This window comes from Setaria viridis, chromosome 9 (assembly GCF_005286985.2).
Source record: "Setaria viridis chromosome 9, Setaria_viridis_v4.0, whole genome shotgun sequence".
NCBI lineage: Eukaryota > Viridiplantae > Streptophyta > Magnoliopsida > Poales > Poaceae > Setaria > Setaria viridis.
Window position 1 is genome coordinate 3,665,968 of NC_048271.2, and position 17,885 is coordinate 3,683,852.

General features: G+C 44.8%; 2 protein-coding genes across 2 annotated transcripts; both read right to left on the reverse strand.

The window, feature by feature from the left end:
- Positions 1-418: 418 nt before the first annotated feature.
- Positions 419-1,890, reverse strand: LOC117839132 (syntaxin-121). Its single transcript, XM_034719396.2, has one exon. It carries the CDS (start codon positions 1,535-1,537, stop codon positions 608-610), a length of 930 nt encoding a protein of 309 aa, XP_034575287.1. The 5' UTR covers positions 1,538-1,890; the 3' UTR covers positions 419-607.
- Positions 1,891-3,921: 2,031 nt separating this feature from the next.
- LOC117839127 (uncharacterized) lies at positions 3,922-17,688 on the reverse strand. The gene is made up of 28 exons (XM_034719391.2): positions 17,264-17,688; positions 17,061-17,155; positions 16,869-16,968; positions 15,430-15,534; positions 15,182-15,344; positions 13,845-13,965; positions 13,685-13,747; positions 13,120-13,200; positions 12,955-13,046; positions 12,719-12,869; positions 11,721-11,807; positions 10,834-10,953; positions 10,619-10,750; positions 10,433-10,530; positions 10,237-10,360; positions 10,043-10,150; positions 9,827-9,965; positions 8,723-8,833; positions 8,570-8,633; positions 8,394-8,466; positions 7,462-7,638; positions 7,275-7,385; positions 6,958-7,128; positions 6,674-6,829; positions 5,756-5,989; positions 5,458-5,616; positions 5,143-5,249; positions 3,922-5,050 (listed from the first exon to the last, which is right to left on the reverse strand). The coding sequence occupies exons 1-28, from the start codon at positions 17,421-17,423 to the stop codon at positions 4,516-4,518; spliced, it is 3,837 nt and encodes a 1,278-aa protein (XP_034575282.1). The 5' UTR covers positions 17,424-17,688; the 3' UTR covers positions 3,922-4,515.
- Positions 17,689-17,885: the final 197 nt, after the last annotated feature.

Here is a 17,885-nt window from a genome sequence, read left to right on the forward strand (position 1 = left end):
ACTTATAAGCGGATTGAAAAGCTGGTTGGACTTATAAGCGGGTCGAAAAGCTGGCTGATTTGTTGCGAAAGAAAAATATTGTTTGATGGCTGATAAACTGAAGCTAACAGGTTGAAAGGCGGCGCGGCAGCAGCGCAAGGGCCAGGGCCAGGGCGTCGTCCCCCGCGGCGAACCAAGTGGTGTGGTACAGAATACTCTGCTCCTGCCTGGGCGGGCCATGTATTCCAGCCAGCCCTGGCCGGTATGTTAGGGTAGGGGGCTAGGAACACTGCAAGACTGGTGAGACTGCGTCAAGCCTCAAGCAGGTTTGACCCGCGAGTCTCGTCTGCTCGATCCAAAGAGTCCAAGTTCGTTCATCTGCCCAGCAAGAGCAGAAAAATGGCTCGTCGCCAGAATCCAACCCAAATACCAATCCATGTGTTAGGAACAAAATCACTGATAAATATAATCAACCCGATCGGATCAACCAACCATAAACGCCACGAATCGCAACAAAACGAGATAGGGGAAAAAGAATTTCTCCTGGGGCAGTATCAACTATCAAGTATCAACAAAACGTTCGGCAACCTGATCGCCATGGCGCCTGAGGCCAACCGCAGCCAGGCTGCTACTTCTTGGTGTTGTTGAGCACGATGGGCAGGACGATGACGAGGATGATGACGAGGAGGATGAGGATGGCGATGAACGTCCACTTCCGGGTGCTCTTCTGGTGCTTCCTTGCCACCTGCAGCTGCTCCCGGCCGCGGTCGACGAACGACCTCGCCCTTCCCACGTTGCCCTCGATGTCGTCGAGCTGCTCCCCCTGCGCCGCCACCAGCACCGCCATGTCGTTGAACACCTGCTGCAGCTCCAGCAGGCTGCGCTCCAGCTCCGCCACGGCGCCGTGCCGCTCCTGGATCTCCGCCACCACGCCCAGCACCTCCCCGCGCCCTTGCTCCGCGATCGCCCGCTGCAGGAACCGCTCCCCTTCCCCGGACTCCGCCAGCGCGTCCAGCGTCGCCTCGTCGGGCTGCGACCCCGTCACCGTGAAGTACCGCCGCGCCACCGTGTCCCGGTACTCGGCGGCGATGCGGGACCGGAGGGAGGAGAAGGCCTCCATCGAGTCGCGGAGCTTCTTGCGGAGCCCCGCGACGACGGAAGTGCGCGTCCGGTCGGTGGAGGACCCCGGCCCGCACCCGGGCACCGAGCGGTTGGCGGCGTTGGCGCGGTCCAGGGACTCGAGCCGGAGCTTCACGACCTTGGCCTTCTTGATCGCCGACGCGACGTCGCCGTCCATCCGGGACCGGAGCTCGCGCACGGCGGCGGCGTCGTGCAGCGACTTGCTCCCCTCGTTGGCCTCGTGGAGGGACCGCTGGATGCGCTCCAGGTCCCGGAGCTCATCCTTGATCGACTCCACGTCCTCGAAGAACTTGTCCAGGCTCGCGCCCGCCGCGGCACCCGGCGGCGCGGACATCTCCACACCGTCAGCGCCGGACTCGATGTCCCCGCCATCTCCCCCGCCGCCGCGCTTCCACGAGCTCGAGAACAGGCTGTTCATGGCGGCTGGCTGGCTGTGGCTGTCTCCTGGATCGCGCCGCTGCTCTGGCTCTGGCTCTGCTCGGGTGGCCGGGCGACTTCCTCCCGGATCGAGATCAAGATCGTTTCTTGGAGCTCGCTTCGGTGGCAGGTTTCTTGGATCGGGAGAAGAAATAGAAGTAGTTGGTTGGACAAGGGGGAAGGAGAAGATTCAATCAATCGTGGAAGGGGGACGAAGAAGACGCGGAGTTGAAGGAGTCGGCGTCTGGACTGAGGAGACCGTCTGAAATGGCAACGAGGGAGGAAGGTGGGAGGAAGGCGAGGCAGGAGGGTGGACACGTACGGGAGTTGGGAGACGACGATGGCGCCGCCAGGTCCAGGTCCGGCTCGCGCGCGGTCGCGACGGATCACGCGGTGGCGTCGCTGGAAATCCAACCGTCCCGAACCGGAACCAACCACCGCACCACGCAGCTGACCAGCTGCCGCACACGCGAGCAGCTAGCTCTCATTTTCACTGGACGACTTGACGGGGCGGCTGCTGCGAGTAAGCACTCTTATAATTACTATATTTTTTAGACTAACAGTAATGAGTTTTAGGCAGTAATCATACGGAGGAGGTAACGAACTCATCGTTAAAGGTGGCCCATGTTGACCCGATCAACGTCAGCGCATGTGCACGACTGCACAAGCACGAAGGAGAGGAGAGGAAAGGCCGAAAAGGGCCATATCAGGCTACTTGCACGGCTGCCAGAGTGGTTTGATTGCAATCGGCCAGTCCCACCCTCATCAATTGGTACTAGCAAAAGTGATGCAATTGACAAACTATACTTATATAGTAATCGCGTTGATCTGCGTCACACATTTTCCTGCTGCATCTGCATCCATGTATTGCGTCACACGAGTATTCTACCACCATGGGGCTGAGCAACCCGAGTGCCCGGCCCGGGGAGGGCGCATGCATTGCATCAAGCAGATGACGTCTCGGCAGTCGGCTCTACCCACCCCCATTGACCCGACGCAAGATTTGGGAGAGCAGCGGCGGGCCAGCGGGCGGCGGGGAGTCCGCGACACGCAGACGCAAGGCAAGGGACGAGGACAGGTGGACAACGCACGGCTCCAGCTGATTCCACGGCGGCCTGAATCACCGCGTAATCGCGGGCGGCGGCAGTTGGGCTGCATTCTAGCTAGGCGATCAACGCCGTCGCTGGACAGGAAGGTGAGAATAGAGAGGCACATCGCCGTACCGTGAGACGGAGGGGTTATGCAGATTAGGATCAGATCAGCTGAACGGGACCCACACTTATCGGACCTCTTCTACGTATGGGTGCACCGAACACGTAGGTAGCTAGTTGGATCCGTCGATCTGCAGCTTGGCCAGTTGGCGCGCGGCCCGCAAGGCGTCCCGACGCCGCGCGAGCTCCTCGTCGTGGCGCGCGGCGCAGGGCGGCGAGCAGCGGAACCAGACCGGGTGCGGCACCGGCCCGCCGCACTGCACGCACGTGCACGGCGGGTCCCTCCTCAGCAGCGGCACCAGCATCAGGTCGCCGCCGCCGCCGTCGTCGTCCACGGGGTCGCCGAGGATGCGCTCCAACCACGCGAACCACCCCTCGTCGCCCCGGCACCGGACGTGCATCCGGCCGCCGCGCTCCTCGACGCGGCCATGCGCTCGGCGACGAAGGCCGGGATCGGGTCCGCCGAGCCCGGGTAGCGCGTCGGGAAGGCCGGCCGGCCGGCCGGCGGCGTCCAGGGGGGTGGGGATGACGTCGTGGAAGCAGATGGCCGAGTGGTGGGGCCGCAGCAGTGGGAGCAGAAGGCACGCGCGCACATGCCGCGGAACCGGTCGCGACGGCACGTCCGCGACAGGTCGGCCACCTCGAGCTCCTCCACCACAAGCCCCACATCGTGTTCCATGGATTGGAGCATCGATTCCATGGTCGGCTGTTCCATCGGCCGAGCGCCGCGGTTGGTTACCTGTAGCTGCAACGACGTCGGATAGCGTGGGCGTGCAGATCAGCTGCCGCTGCTGGTCACGGACTCGCGCGCTTCCTTGGGTTTTGGAGCGATCGTGCCCGCCGGTGCTTCGCTTTATTCCCCGGACGTGAGGGCTCGCGGCCGCTTCGGAGTCGGGCAGGTGAGAGAAACGGAGGCGGGGTGCGTTCAAGCCGTGGCGCGCGCAGGGCCGGAACGGAAGGTTGCGGTCCGAGCCCGACTCGCACAAGCGAATCAACCAAGAACTATAGCAAAGAGGCAAAACGAGCAATGTGAGGAGCACTGTAATAACCTTTCAAGGTAATCAGCGCCACTCAGACACAGCCACACAGGAAAATAATGTGGACATCATTGTGTAAAGCAAGATAAACAACAGAGTTATATAGGCACAAAGGTACACAGTCGACTAATCAACTATTATGGGGAAAAAAGGGAATCAATATACCATATGGCCTCAACAAACATTGGGCAAACAAAATTTATCATTGTCCATACAGCAATGTTATCAAGAAGATTGCCTGATTACCTTGTAAAAAAGTACAGAAAATTTATCTAATTGAACTATCACTACATACTGCATCTGAGAAAACGTCTAGCAGTGTGTTAAGATTAAACAGGATGTACAAGAATAGTACACGATCCTACTGGCTACTAACCACATCAACAATTGCACAAGCAAAACCTGTATTGTCAAGTCTCTATCATCCGTTACCAACGCTTGTCCCTCAAAATTTTACCACCAACAATTGTATACATGTACTGACCGGAATTTATCATCAACCTGGACTTTGCGTAAATATATCAGCACTGAACCAGAACAATCGTGCGCATATCCACGTATATTCATATACTATATTCAGTCAGGGAACTAATTGAGTGCCATCTTACACAGCCACACAGGATTGGATCGGTGGAGCGAGGCTCTTGCTCCATTGCCATTGGATGTAATTCCTGAGTTCCAAGCTGAACTACATGGATGTCCAAGGTGTATCTCTTCAGCCTGGTGATTCCCTAGACACTTTGAAGAACAGTAACATAAAAAGGATGTCCTTGACCGCTACCGGATGACCCATTTTTACTTTCATCCACTTGTGCTCCCTCAGATGGATGCACTTTCCATTGCAGCTCATAATTGGAAAAATTGTATGTGCCTGGTGCAAATATGCATACTTTTAGAGGAACTCTAGCACAGCTATCTGGTTGGAGCTCAATTTGAGCAGAACTCAATGAACACCAAACATATGGTGAAATGCTTTTTGAAGATTGCTTCTCATGTTGTGTACCCTTGGCACTAGAGATCGCCTTGATGTCATTTTCCAATGAGACATCATACCATCCACCCTGAACACTGGAAGGATCATGTGGATGGACAGTTTGGCTTTTCTCTGGCATGACATCAGAAGTAACCACTCTCACCGAACTCGTATGTGCTGCTGAATTGTGAATTACCAACTGGATGCTAACCTCACAGTAAGACTTCGAAAAATCATGAGTAATTGTTCGAGGTCCTTCCATAATCCACCATACAGGGCTCTGGCTAAGGGCACTAAGGAAACAGAAGATAGGATCAGCATATATTCAAAACCACCAAAAGGCCAACAAAAAAAATGTCCAATTGTGTACAGGTTTGTCACTTGCCTGCAATGACATGTGTGATGAGAAAGTAGTTGCAAGTCTGGAGAAGGCTCGGAAGAGTTACCAGCTGCCTTTGAGATCAGAACAAAATCAAGAAGGCTGCATGGCCCCTGAACAGTTATCAAGTACAGGTCAGAATAATCATCATTCAAAATGACAAAAAATGTGCACATGCCCGCAGTTCCACTGCCCAGTTTGCCAGTCAAGTTTGTGTTGAGTCGTGACCCTACCGAGGTAACTCTTGGAAACAACATGCAAAAAAAGCTGTAAAGTGATGCCAGAGTGGTATAGTAAGTCATAGTCTAAGTTAGAACTGACCTTTACTAACTTGCCTTGCCTATATCTTTCTTGAAAGTGAAAATCAGCTAAAGGAGATCGAGCAATGTCAAACACATCTCCGCTGCTCCCAGGATATAAAGTCATATCAGTTCTGTAGGAACCCCTGTCCGCCTCTTTACATGAATCAGCCTCAAAATCCTTAAAAAGAAGAATGCAATGGAAAACATATCACAACCTTGAATTTACAGAACATAATGAACAAGCGTATAAGATAAAGCAATGCAAAACATGGCTTGTAAAAGTGTCTCGACAGCTTATTAAAGAGTGCGCCTTCAACCTTAATCTTGAAGAAGCATGACACGGCCTGATTTGCTGATACTGTTTCAACAGAGCTGATAGAACTGCACGAAGGCAATGCTGAAACTGCCCATTTACTGCCAACACATGACAACTGATGAAGTACAAATGACTCTGATGGGGTCTTGTTCCTGACATCCATGCGAACTATATACTCTTGTAATATTGATGAGGACATACTTATAGCAAAGGATATGTCAAGTGATGGCAAGACCTGTAAAAAGAATTATTTGCAGCTTTAAAATCTGATCTGTTTAGGAAATTATGGCAGTAAATGATTAACCAAAGGATAATAAACATAAAATTAATAGCATGCACAGAACAACCAGTCTGTTCCTCCATTCCAAAAATTAAGAGTACAAAGACTAGTACTGTATACAGGACAACATATAGAAACACCATGATCTTGGATCACTAACAATTTAGCAATTTTACCCTTGTAAAGTAATTTTGTTAGGAGCACACTCAACGTCTCACCCATATGTAGTGTAGCGAAACTGCGAGTATACTATGCAACTCCAGATATAAGTTTAGGATCGATTGCAATCCCTTATCTTTCCTTATCTCTAGGAGAGGCTCCTTGCCCTCCAAGCTATGTACTCCTAAATAAACAGCTCATGGGGTTCAAGCAATACAACCCATCCATTATACACAATCTATCCTTCCTACATTGTATCAGAAAGACCTTTTCAGAGAACCCTGACCACCAAACGAAAGTCTGGTAGCATTTTATGAAAACACATATAAGTATTATGCATGTGCTAACAATCCAAATACTCCTGATTCCAAATATAATCAGTTTAGGAGATCAAAAGTTTCCAACATGACACTGTAACCAGCAATTTCTGTAAAACATATTATTTAAGTATAAGGGTTATACATGATGAAAGCATGTTACCTCAAGATTGTAATGCATGCGCAGTGTGCGGTATTTAATATCACTGGAACTCTCCATTTCATAATATATAGATATATAAAGAGAAACATTTCCGGGAGTTGCAGCATGAAACCAAATAGGCCACGAGAGTGTTGCACCTGCTTGAATTTCAATATCCTGGACAAAAAAAAGGATGGTCAATATTTGTAAAAGAATCAGCATAAAAGAAACCGCAAAGAAACATACAAACGTCAATGGGACTCTTCAAGTGCAAAAATAAAAATGGCTGCCGTAAACCACCTCACCTGAGGAAATGCAAAGAGCAAACCCTTGAAATTTTCCTTCGTGCTTTTGTATGGTACAAGATTGATTTCTGATTGCATGTGCTTTTTTAAGCAGTGCGGGAACTTGAGGCCAATGTCCGATGAATCACCAGGAATTAAAAATCTTGGGTTGCTGATCTTCATTTTTATGCCCTGCATTAAGGGATTGTAATGAGTTAACAAATAATATGGTGCTTCATATTTGCATAAAGTTATGGTCATTTGTAAAAAAAACTCAGCAAGTCTTCAAGAATTATCAGAATAAGAAACAAGAGTAAGATAAGTGGCAAGAATTCTACCTTCACAGCATATTCTGAATGGTTTCTCAGATTTAATTTGAGCAGCTGTAAATCACCAGCAAATGCTTTTGTCGGCATGCGATCAATAGATCCTGTAAGTTTTGGTAAACCCTGTATGCAAAGAATTTAAAACTTCACACATATCATCAGAAAATAATATATGAGAGAAATCTGGATAGATTATAACCTTGATTACAACCAAGCTGTTGTTCAAAGAACGACGATGGCCTCTTTTCCCTTTCTTGTTTTTCTTTTGAGCATCAAATTCGAAGTATTGATATCCTACTACGGAATTTGAAAGTGTCCACCATATCCCAACCAACTTCAGAATACCTTCAACTTTTGGAGTAACATCAAGTTGCACCTAATGGGATTGGAAATGAATGAACAATTATTTTAAAAGACTATTAACAGAAATTCAGAATACCTATATGAAACAATAATTGCCAAACACATCAAATCTGCAAAAATAAAGGGCTGAAAAAAAAATGAAAAGGTGCTTCTCAGTCAAGAACGGAACAACTATCTACTGCATGTACAAATTGATGTACTTGGTGAAACAGTGACAAACAAGGTAGTAATTGGTGTAGTATTTAACCCTAGTTATATCTTTCTTTTTTTAAAGGAAAGATGACCCTTCTTGTGATTTCACTGCACATCTCTTGTTAAATCAGATTTAAGAAATTGAAATAAATGAATATAAATACTAATAGCATATGACTGGTTAAAGGATACCGAGCAAAATGATGGATATGTTTCATTGAATTGAACAGGCTTTATCAGGGTATGTATGAGTGGTGTTTTTTTACACAACATTCAACCGTTCTTTGGAATATAAGAGCTGGTCATTAACATCTTTCTTATTTGTGCGTAAACAGCAAATCTTACTGTAATAAATCTCAGTAAATAACAGATCCAACAGCACAGCCCATCAATAGCAAATAGACCCTTAAGTATCTTCCCCCATTCAGCCCCTAAAAATATATGATCTGTTCATTTATTTTTTTACTAAGGAAAAGTTGGATCTGCTGTAGCGAATCAGTTGGTGAAGGCATCCTGACAAGATTCAAGGTACACACAATATTGTGCGGAGATAAAAGGCAAGAAATGGAATCATACTCTTTTACTTTCACCACCTCCTAATATAATGTCAAGCTTTGACACTACGAAATTTTCTTCATCGGTCTCAAATCTGCAGTGTTCAACCAAAAACAGCAATAAGTCATTAGAAATTTGGGTGGAACAAAAAACATCTACACGAACAAGACCTGGATAGTTAGGAAAAGAATATTTACACTGAAACAGATGGCTCTGTGTTAACCTTATCTTCACCACCATCCAAGGTCAACCCACTTACATCTGGATGAGGGATGTAATGCGTCAACAATAAGCATAATTCTTCTAATATGGATTTCTGATGGGAAAAAAGTCCAAGGAAAATTGAATACCAGAAGTTAAAGCATCCAAATTGGTCGAATGTTGGCATATAAGAGAGATGCCAGAAACATCAACAGGAATTTGCAGAGGATTCTTAAGCTCAACGCTCACTTTTACTGCTTCTGCAACCAGCGAAAAAAGGAAATCAGAATGCTATATACATAGTAAAAGTGATGCACAAAAGGGTCTAAAGGAGATCACGTCACTAATCTGAACCCAATTTAAGTCTACTTTGTGCCTTTACAATTCATCAAGAAATTAACATGAAACTTCACATAACGCTTAGTGCTCCAAAGTTTTGTTGGAAGACACTCTCCAGGAGTCATTTGCCAAAGGCTCATAAGATATGAACACAATAGTTCTGGGATTTCTCAGGCTTATGAATAATTGGGTACCAAGAACCATTTTTTCTAGTCTTATGCAGAACGAAGCTTCATTGATGAACATTCCCAAAAACGAACGGTTCAGCTTTGGTCAAAATTGGTTAAAGATCCTGTAGCTAGGTCATAAGCTTGTAACTAAAACATAAGCAGAACATAAGAGACCTTGTTTGATGGAACCAATATCCTGTCAATGATTGAGCTAAAAAGTTATCAGCACCGACTAGGCCAAATGACTGGCTAAATATCAATTCAGTTGGTAAGATCTATCCTTCAAGCTCAAACAACAATAGACTCTACTCGAGGCCTCCTCATCTCCTTCTCATGCCCACTCCCTCAACCTCATGTTGCCTTCTACTACTGCTGCACCACTTCAAGCAGTGGCTAATCTACAGCTTGGACAAACCAATTTGCTTCCTATTGGTCAGCCTGATCTGGCCAGACCACATCTGTTACTAAGGAAGATGCACAGCACTATCAACTCAAGCCCTAAAACAGAAGGTGCATCTATCCATCATCCAACAACTGACGTGAATACAAGATCGCACTCAAAGACAAGTGTGCACCTATCTCAAAAAAGATACTACTCTGCACTAGGCTAGTAAATTGAAAGGTTTGGGCCACATCTCAGCGGTATACCAGACAATTCCAGACAGAGTTCTGGGTTTCATGGTTTGATCTCATGTTCAGCTGGTTCCTTAGGTGTAGTAACCATGAATATGTAAAACATGTTACCTCCAGCCACACAAACACTGGAATCCTTGTATTTTCTTGAAGATTTAGGCTGAGTATCCAGCCAGTTTGTTCTGACTACTGATGATGATGGGATCAATTCTTCCTCCAGCTCATGCCAAGTGCTTTCACTAACGCCAACCTGTTACAGAAGACAACCAACACATGTTAAGAAGTTAACCAGGTTTAAGTCATAGTTTAATCTTGTTTAGGCCTTACATCTGCATCTGATGCATAAGTGCGATGATCTTCATGTATCACTCTGAGCGATGACATGTTAAAAACAGGAAGTTGAAGCTTGTATACATCAAACTTCTTCCCCATGCTCTATAAGCAAAACAAAATCACAAAATTAGAAATGCACTAAAAGTTACGGTTCAATAAGGTGCAAAGTCTATTAGATGGTCAAGAACCTGAACATAATGGAAAAAATCATTGAGGAACATGTTTTGTGTAACCAGCGACTGATGGCTACAAGCGATGACCTCCAGCAAGTGCTTAATGGCTACATCAATTATCCCAAGAACTCCATACCACCTATTTGTAAACCAAGAGTCAAGAAGCGTAAAGACAAATAAAATTGGATAGAAGCCAAAAACACCCAACTACCTTCCAACATTAAAATGTACATGATCATTGATGTAACTCCAAGGGTTTTGTTTGTAAACGAACAGAGCATTTCTGTACACCCGAACAGCATGTTGTTTCTGCATTTAAAGAAAGAACGATCAGGATTCAACAAAGATTCAATCAACTTCTAAAGTGATTATAACTCGGAGAAAAATTATTTTGAACCTGATCAGACATGTAGTAGCTATTCCCAGCTAAGATTAGGTGAAATCCGTACTTCCGAAGCATAGGTGGACTTGATAATAGATAGCAAGAAGCGGCTTGCTCAAGCAGTACAGCAGAATGCAAAGAAGGTTCCTGAGTAGAAAAAATGCCAATCAACATTATATCTAGTCAATTAAAATGCTTCCTGCAACAAACAAAAAGAAGAGAAAAACTACCTCATTAGAAACACGGAAATACACACTTGACGCCTCCCTATATTGTCCTCTTGTTTTAAGCATTTCTGCCCACCAAAGGCCACATCTAGTGGCATTCCTCTGCCCGGACGATCCAATTCTCTGCAAATATGCAATGGTGAATTGCACTCTGAATGAACGAGAGGAAGATCAAACAGGAAAAATTAAGAGTCTAAGATGTTATCTAAATGTCATAAGCGAGTAACATCTTGCCATGGGCATCATATTCCATTTCTTTGCATCCCAAATGTTTCTTCTAAAATACATCAAAGGTCTTCAGATTCGAACAGTTGAGTAATTTAATATTGAAGAGGGTATTTTCAAACAAAGGAAGAAACCTCACATTCTGACACGGTAGATGTTCTTGAATTAACTCAGAAACTACATACTAGAATGAATATGTGGCAATGTGGCCTGAAACAGCTATTATCCCCAGTTCTATACAGAATTTTGGTACAACACATAGAGGGCCTGGAGCCAGGTATCACCAGCATGGCGCTTATAGTATCCAGCACCATAACATCAAAATTCAAAGCTTTACTGATTAAGCTGACATTCCATGAACAGAAGAGTCAAATGACAGACCATCTGCAGAGTAAGTTAAATGTACATTGCGCATGAATATTGACGTAAGCACCCTTGCTATTTTGTTGCAATCAATGCTCCATTTAGGCTTGCATTGGTTATTCATTAACCACCAGATAGTGAGAAAATAGTGCAACACGGGGCTTGGCCCCTTGTACTGTGTATGAAACATGGGGCAATAGCGCATTACAATAGAACACATATCCACAAAATTAAAATAATAAGCCATAAGAAGGATATAACCATTTGCCTAAACCTAGAAGTGAATTTGTAAAAATAAATACCAGATATGTACTGAAGGCATTTTCCATGCAATATTCGGCGTCCTTCCTTGACTGATCCAACATGAAATAACAGAGTCCACTCATCTCCTGCAAAAGGTCGTATAAATAATCATGAAGTGAATAGCTAGTGGCAGTGTTGGACAGTGGGCCATAATGCACATTAAGGTTATTCTACAACTCATGAAAAAACAATCCAAGAACCGTATAAGGTTCTTTACCCTTCCTTCTTAATATAATGATATGCAGCTCTCCTGTGTGTCCAAGAAAAAAAAAACTGTGCAACATTTCTGCAGTGCCCTATTGCCAGTATCATAGGTTTACAAGTTTGCAAAAGCACTGGTGAGCGTGGGAACATACAAGGTGGGCCAGTGAGCGTGGGAACATACAAGCTGGGCCAGCGAGCGTGGGAAAATACAAGGTTGGCAGGCGATTACATACATCTACCATGCGTGAACTTGCAGGTTCTTGATAGTGGCAAGCAATAAAGGAAATAATGGTCAATGGAATGGCATGCAGCAGAGAAAACGCAAACATGCTGGCTAGTTAAGGTGGTGCTCAGGAAGCTTGGCAGCCAGAGAGCGCAGCAAGATGAGCACGAAAGTTCATGAAGGTCGACGACAACAAGGCAAGCCTGTGCCGCTGTGCGTCAGCAAACGAGTGCAGAGATTGGCAAGTTGAGCTGTTGTGTTGTGTTGCAAAGAAAGGACAAGGGAATTGTGGAGGAATAATGGATAAGGGAATTGCGGAGGAATAGAGGATCTGTAGGAGTTCGTGCCCATCGTGGGCTTGTGGGCATTAAGTGGCTATCAGCTGACTTGCTACCTGCTGCAACTTTGCACTAATATGTTGTGGGCTTGGGCTCATACGGGTGGGGATGGCATATGCATGGCTCCACCAGGATATTTCATCCGAATAGCAATCCTAGTTGTTCCTATACGACAAACTCAGAGACTAGGCACCTGTACAACAACAAAACAAGCAAAAAAAAAAATGTTCACCTGCACACCAGCAAATCGCTTCCAAGCCTTATCGAGCTTATAATCTGTAGCAAGTAATTTGTAATTTGACAAAGCAAGCTCGTAGTCTCGTAACATGAAGGCGAAATCACCCAGAACTCTGATCTGTGATTCTATGGAGGTGAACGTATACCTGTTCAAGATAATAGTGTTACTACATATTAAGAAAGATCATGCATGTACAGTGAAAAGTAGCAAGATCTAGAATAATCACTTGCATTGGCCCATTTGGAGCTTCTGGGACATCATCTCTCTTTCTCCACCACAAGTTCTTGATCTGATTCCTAAAACCCTTTCTTGTTGTGGCTACCTAAAACAGTACTGAATCTTGTTGGGAAAAGATAGGATGAATATAATGAAATAGCAAAAATTCAACTGCATACCTGCTGATTGAGGACACGTATCTTTTGCTCCATGTAGGGGATGATATGATTAGAAGCAAAATCTTGCATGAAGTCCTTTATCTGAAATAAACAAACTCAGCAATTAAAGCTTGGCTGACAGCTGAGACACTGCAGGTGACACCGCACCAACAATGGAAGAATTGAAGAAAAGTGATCTAGTGCAAGAAAAATAACAGAACAGTTTGATGTGCCCTCCTTGGCATTATTGCCCATAAAAAATCTTAAATGAACTGGATACAATACCTTTACTTCAACACTAACTGTAAAGCTCAACATTCCTTCAATCAATCAACCCAACAATAGATCACTAAATAGATGAGTAACAATTTGATGTGCCATCCTTGGCATCAGGGCACATATTAACCTTGAACCAATTGAATACAAGAAACTCAACGATCCTTCAACCCACCCAAAAATACCCACCCAACAGATGAGTCGTTAGGTGGCATGAAATGCTGAACTAAGTACCATGAAACTTTCTGCGCCCAGCAAAGCACAATGGAAAAGCAGATGCATGGTATAGACCAAATGCTGTATGTAATACCTCATTCAAATCATCCATGCTAAGCAAACAGGTTCCTTCACGATTGTTCAAACCAAGAGCTTTCTGCATTTAGTTGTGAAAAGGCTATAAGTAGATTGCATATTTGCTGAAAATTGAACACATTACTGTAATTCGAAGTGAAGTAATTCAGCATGCTCACATAAGGTAGCCATGAGTTGTCAGTATTACTACCATCTGCTTCTGTAGATGAATTTATACATAATAATTTACAGTCGTTCAAACCAAGGGTGCTCCTCATTTCAGCTAAGACGTTCACAGCTCTTCATGTACAAAACAATATGGGTCAGCAAAAAGCAAATATTGCGTATATAATTTGAACTTCAAACGTCAGACTGTATTGACGGATTTTTCTGCAGCTATGACAAAAAAGACTGGTTTTCTGTAAAGTACTCAAAACAGACTTGACAAATCAGATATCAAAGAAAATTAGATTAAATTGCAAGAAGCTATAAGCAAGTGGTTCAGATAATCTTAATATCACACCATTCAAGTTCTCTGCTCTTTGATTGCCCAACGGCAGTTGTATTTACTTTTAATGCAAACAAAGTTCTTACTCATATAAGAATTAGAAAGATGCAGTGTTTAGTTTTAATGAGGTTTATATCAGAGGCCACATGCAGTTTGAATGGGAGTTTGCTTCCTCCAGAAGTATGCTTCTATGAGACACTGCTACTTAGAGGGCTTCATCTTCTTGGAACAAAGGAAAAGAGGAGCTCAAACTTCCCTAAAAAGCTGGAGAAATTTATAATTCCAGGAAGCTTAAGTTTTCAATGTCTATCAAGTTCAAACTGGACTGAGTATCTCTCATGGGGGGCAGTCTTTCAGCTTATAAGTCCATTGGTTCTGGAGGAGGTCTGAAATCGTATTTTTTTTTAAGAAACAGTCACTCCACCATTAAGTGTTTAAGTTATATGCAGTCATGGATGGGTCAGTTTGACTATTAAACAAAAACAGATGAATTATAATTGAACAGGGTAAATGCTAAAGTAACATCAGTGAACAACAAGAGAGAGCTTTAAGCACTAAAAGTCAACAATACTGATACACAAGCATCAAATAACTGAAATAAACTACAGATATGATCAACACAGAAGCAGACATAAGACAAGTGGAATGGCATAGCATTAAGTTAGGAAAACGAGCCCTTCAAATGTAGAATTTGGGAAGTAACAAGACATGAATAATAAAGGCAATAGGGCACATGAGAAACTAAACACTATGAGGAAGTCTGTCAAACCTTGGTGAAGACAGAGAATCCTAAAAATGGTGAACGGCCAAATATGAAGATGGTTCGGTTTTATAACCATTTTACCAATACAGACTCACAAGCAATTATGTTTGGTCCATTCCTAAGAGGTTGGTTAGGTATGAAGAACAAACGCCAGCTAGGTTTTTCTAAAATAATTTTAACATCATGAATGCCTTGCTTAAAAGGGTGTCTTCTTTAGTAGTACAAAAAAAGGTGAGGAATAATACATGTCTTGCGGCCCCTCTTGTTGGTCATGAAGTACGAGATAATGCTTCAAAATTTGAGGATCCATTATGCCTTCATTTAAAAGAGAAGGCAACTGATTTGTGTTGAAGAGATCAACAAATTTGCTGATGGGTTCTTTATCCATTGACGACACAACCAGAAGACCTGTTAATAATAGTTTAAAGCATAAGCAAGAAAATATTATGGAAACAGAATGACCAGTTAAGAACAGGAAAGTGTCATATCTCACATGCCACGGGATGGTCAAACGTCTCATGCTCCGAATAGGATAACGTTTGCATTAGCTCTCTATTGAACTTCTTTATCCACAATGGGCACAGCTCAGCTTCAGGCTCTGAAATTATATAATAAATGAATCATATGTAAAATTTACCAAACAATATTCGCACAATTGAGCTTCACAGATATTGCAAATTGACTTGACTAAGACATGACAACTAAAGAAACACTAATGACCAACCTAGGAGAACCTAGGTGGCTTTATATTAAGAAGAAAAAATGCACCCAAATTCGCCTTGGCAATGTACAGCCAAACCCTCAACCAAGCTAGGCTCAGTTCCTAAAAGAAACACTAACAAGAGCAACCCGTGACATCTGACGCTTGGATACATCAGAGCCCCAGCCAAAGAGAGACAGACATTTGAAGTAACAAGTAATGTTCGCAACCTTTTCCCAGCATACTTCCCAGATGAACCAATTTGCCCAATTCAGTAACACAAGGCACACACAGAACCAAGCATCACATTCTACTACACACCATTTACAGGCAATTTGAGCTGTCACTTTATAGAATGCATGCAAAGCAACTTCATCTCTACAAACAACCACCTGAATTAGGCTGTAACTCCAAGCAATCTTGATGGAAAGCTTGTGGCTACTCATTAAAAGTCACGGCTATTCCTTCTTTTGTGAACACACATTCTACTATCCTCGCCACATAAGTTATTAATCTTTTATGCCATTTCAGGAGCAGAGCCAGGTGTTGCCAACCTAGGTAGCAGCAACCAGCCCATTAACTATTGTCCGTGTTGCTCGGAACCATTGCAATGGAACAACATGTACCCATCACAGATCGCTATTCCACTTCCCGTTTCTATGGAAAATGACCACACAAACTCACTTTGCCTAGTCACCTCAGCATCTGGGCACATCATCACCAACCTCCGTGCATACCTCACCGGTGGCCATGGCTTCCTTGCCATTGCCGCCGCAAGGCCACTGCTCTACTAGTAGCTATCCTTCTGCTGTCTTTTTTCCATTCTTGTTTGCAGTTCTCAGGAACTACTTGGGCATGTTACAAGTGCCAGGTGGAATGACAATATGTAGTTAATCGGGACCATTTCCTAGTTTCCTTTTAGAACTTGACATGGTTGGGTTCGGACATTGTTTAACCCCAATCTTACAATATATATTCCCTCCGTGCCAAATTATAGTTCGTTTTGTCTTTTCTAGATATATAGTTTTTACTATGTATCTAGACTGTGTATATCTAGGTGCATAGCAACTAGAAAAGACAAAACGGCCTATAATTTGGGTGGAGGGAGTATATGATTACCTAGTTTCATAGCTGATCCAATTAGCATATAAATGTAACATTTCAAACTACATTCCAATTAATTTGTCCAATGTGAACTTCAATACAAATATCAGCTGAGTGGGGAATCTCACTTCCAAGTACATCTTCAAGCTGCGGCGGGTCTGAAAGCAAATCCGGAAGAGCCTTCTCATTGGCCTCAGAAACCACCGGCTTAATCCTCTCGTCAGCCACCTGTTCCCAAACAATGAGGTCATCAATATCAAACACTGGAGTAACTAACTACAGCTACCGACAATAGCAATTCCAGAATGTTCACGGATCACCTCATAGTCCTCCTTCCGGACGTCGGACGCGTAAACCATGCGAATCTTAAACATCTGCAGCCTGTACGGCACCTCGCTCGCCGTTCGCACGGGCACTGCTCAAACGCGCGCAGAGACACAGAACCCTCCATGAGATCACAAAAACTAAACAAACCAGACACAGCACTGGAACATCTGAACCAAAGCATTGGAAGGAGCATCACCGTCGATTTTTTTGAAGAGCGAGAACGGGGCGAGCATGTCGACGAAGCTGAGGCCGCTCTTTCGGCAGGCCGCCTCGGCGAGCGGTGTTGTCAGCACCATCACCACCGGGGTGATCTCCTCGAGGAGGAGTCGCCCCAGGTAGCTCCGGAGCGGATCCATCAGGCCAAAACCCTAGCGGGGCTCGTCCGAGCGTGGGACGAGCAAAATTTAGGAGGGGGGAGGTGACTGAACCAGAGGTGGGAAGCGCGAACCGAGGCTTCGAGGTGGGCAGCCAACCTTCTCTGGGGTCGGCGTGGCGTGGTCGCCGGAGAAGAGGATGATCTCCGGCGACCGAGAGCGGTGACGGTGGCGGTGGTGGACGGTGGTGGTGATCTGATCTAGGAGAGCGCCAGGTAGAGAAGACGACGACTGGCCGTACTGGGTTAGACAAAGCCTGCACTGGTTTCATACTTGGGCTTCGGGAATATGGGCTTTCGTACGGCCCATCCATATAGCCTGTTCTTGATTTTTCAACGTACATAATGCGGCAACATATCATGCAGCTCTCACATTACCCGTTCATTTTTCAACGTTCTTTCGTGTAGTTGGGGACACCTCTAGCCAAACACTCTGCTTCAAGCA

Excerpts from the sequence above, each read along its gene's own strand:
- LOC117839132 (XM_034719396.2), bottom strand. The coding sequence starts at position 1,537 with ATGAACAGCCTGTTCTCGAGCTCGTGGAAGCGCGGCGGCGGGGGAGAT.
- LOC117839127 (XM_034719391.2), bottom strand. The coding sequence starts at position 17,423 with ATGGATCCGCTCCGGAGCTACCTGGGGCGACTCCTCCTCGAGGAGATC. Across the intron at positions 10,751-10,833 it reads ATTTCCGTGTTTCTAATGAG|GAACCTTCTTTGCATTCTGC; the intron begins GTAGTTTTTCTC and ends TTTTCTACTCAG. Across the intron at positions 10,151-10,236 it reads ATTTTTTCCATTATGTTCAG|AGCATGGGGAAGAAGTTTGA; the intron begins GTTCTTGACCAT and ends TTTTGCTTATAG.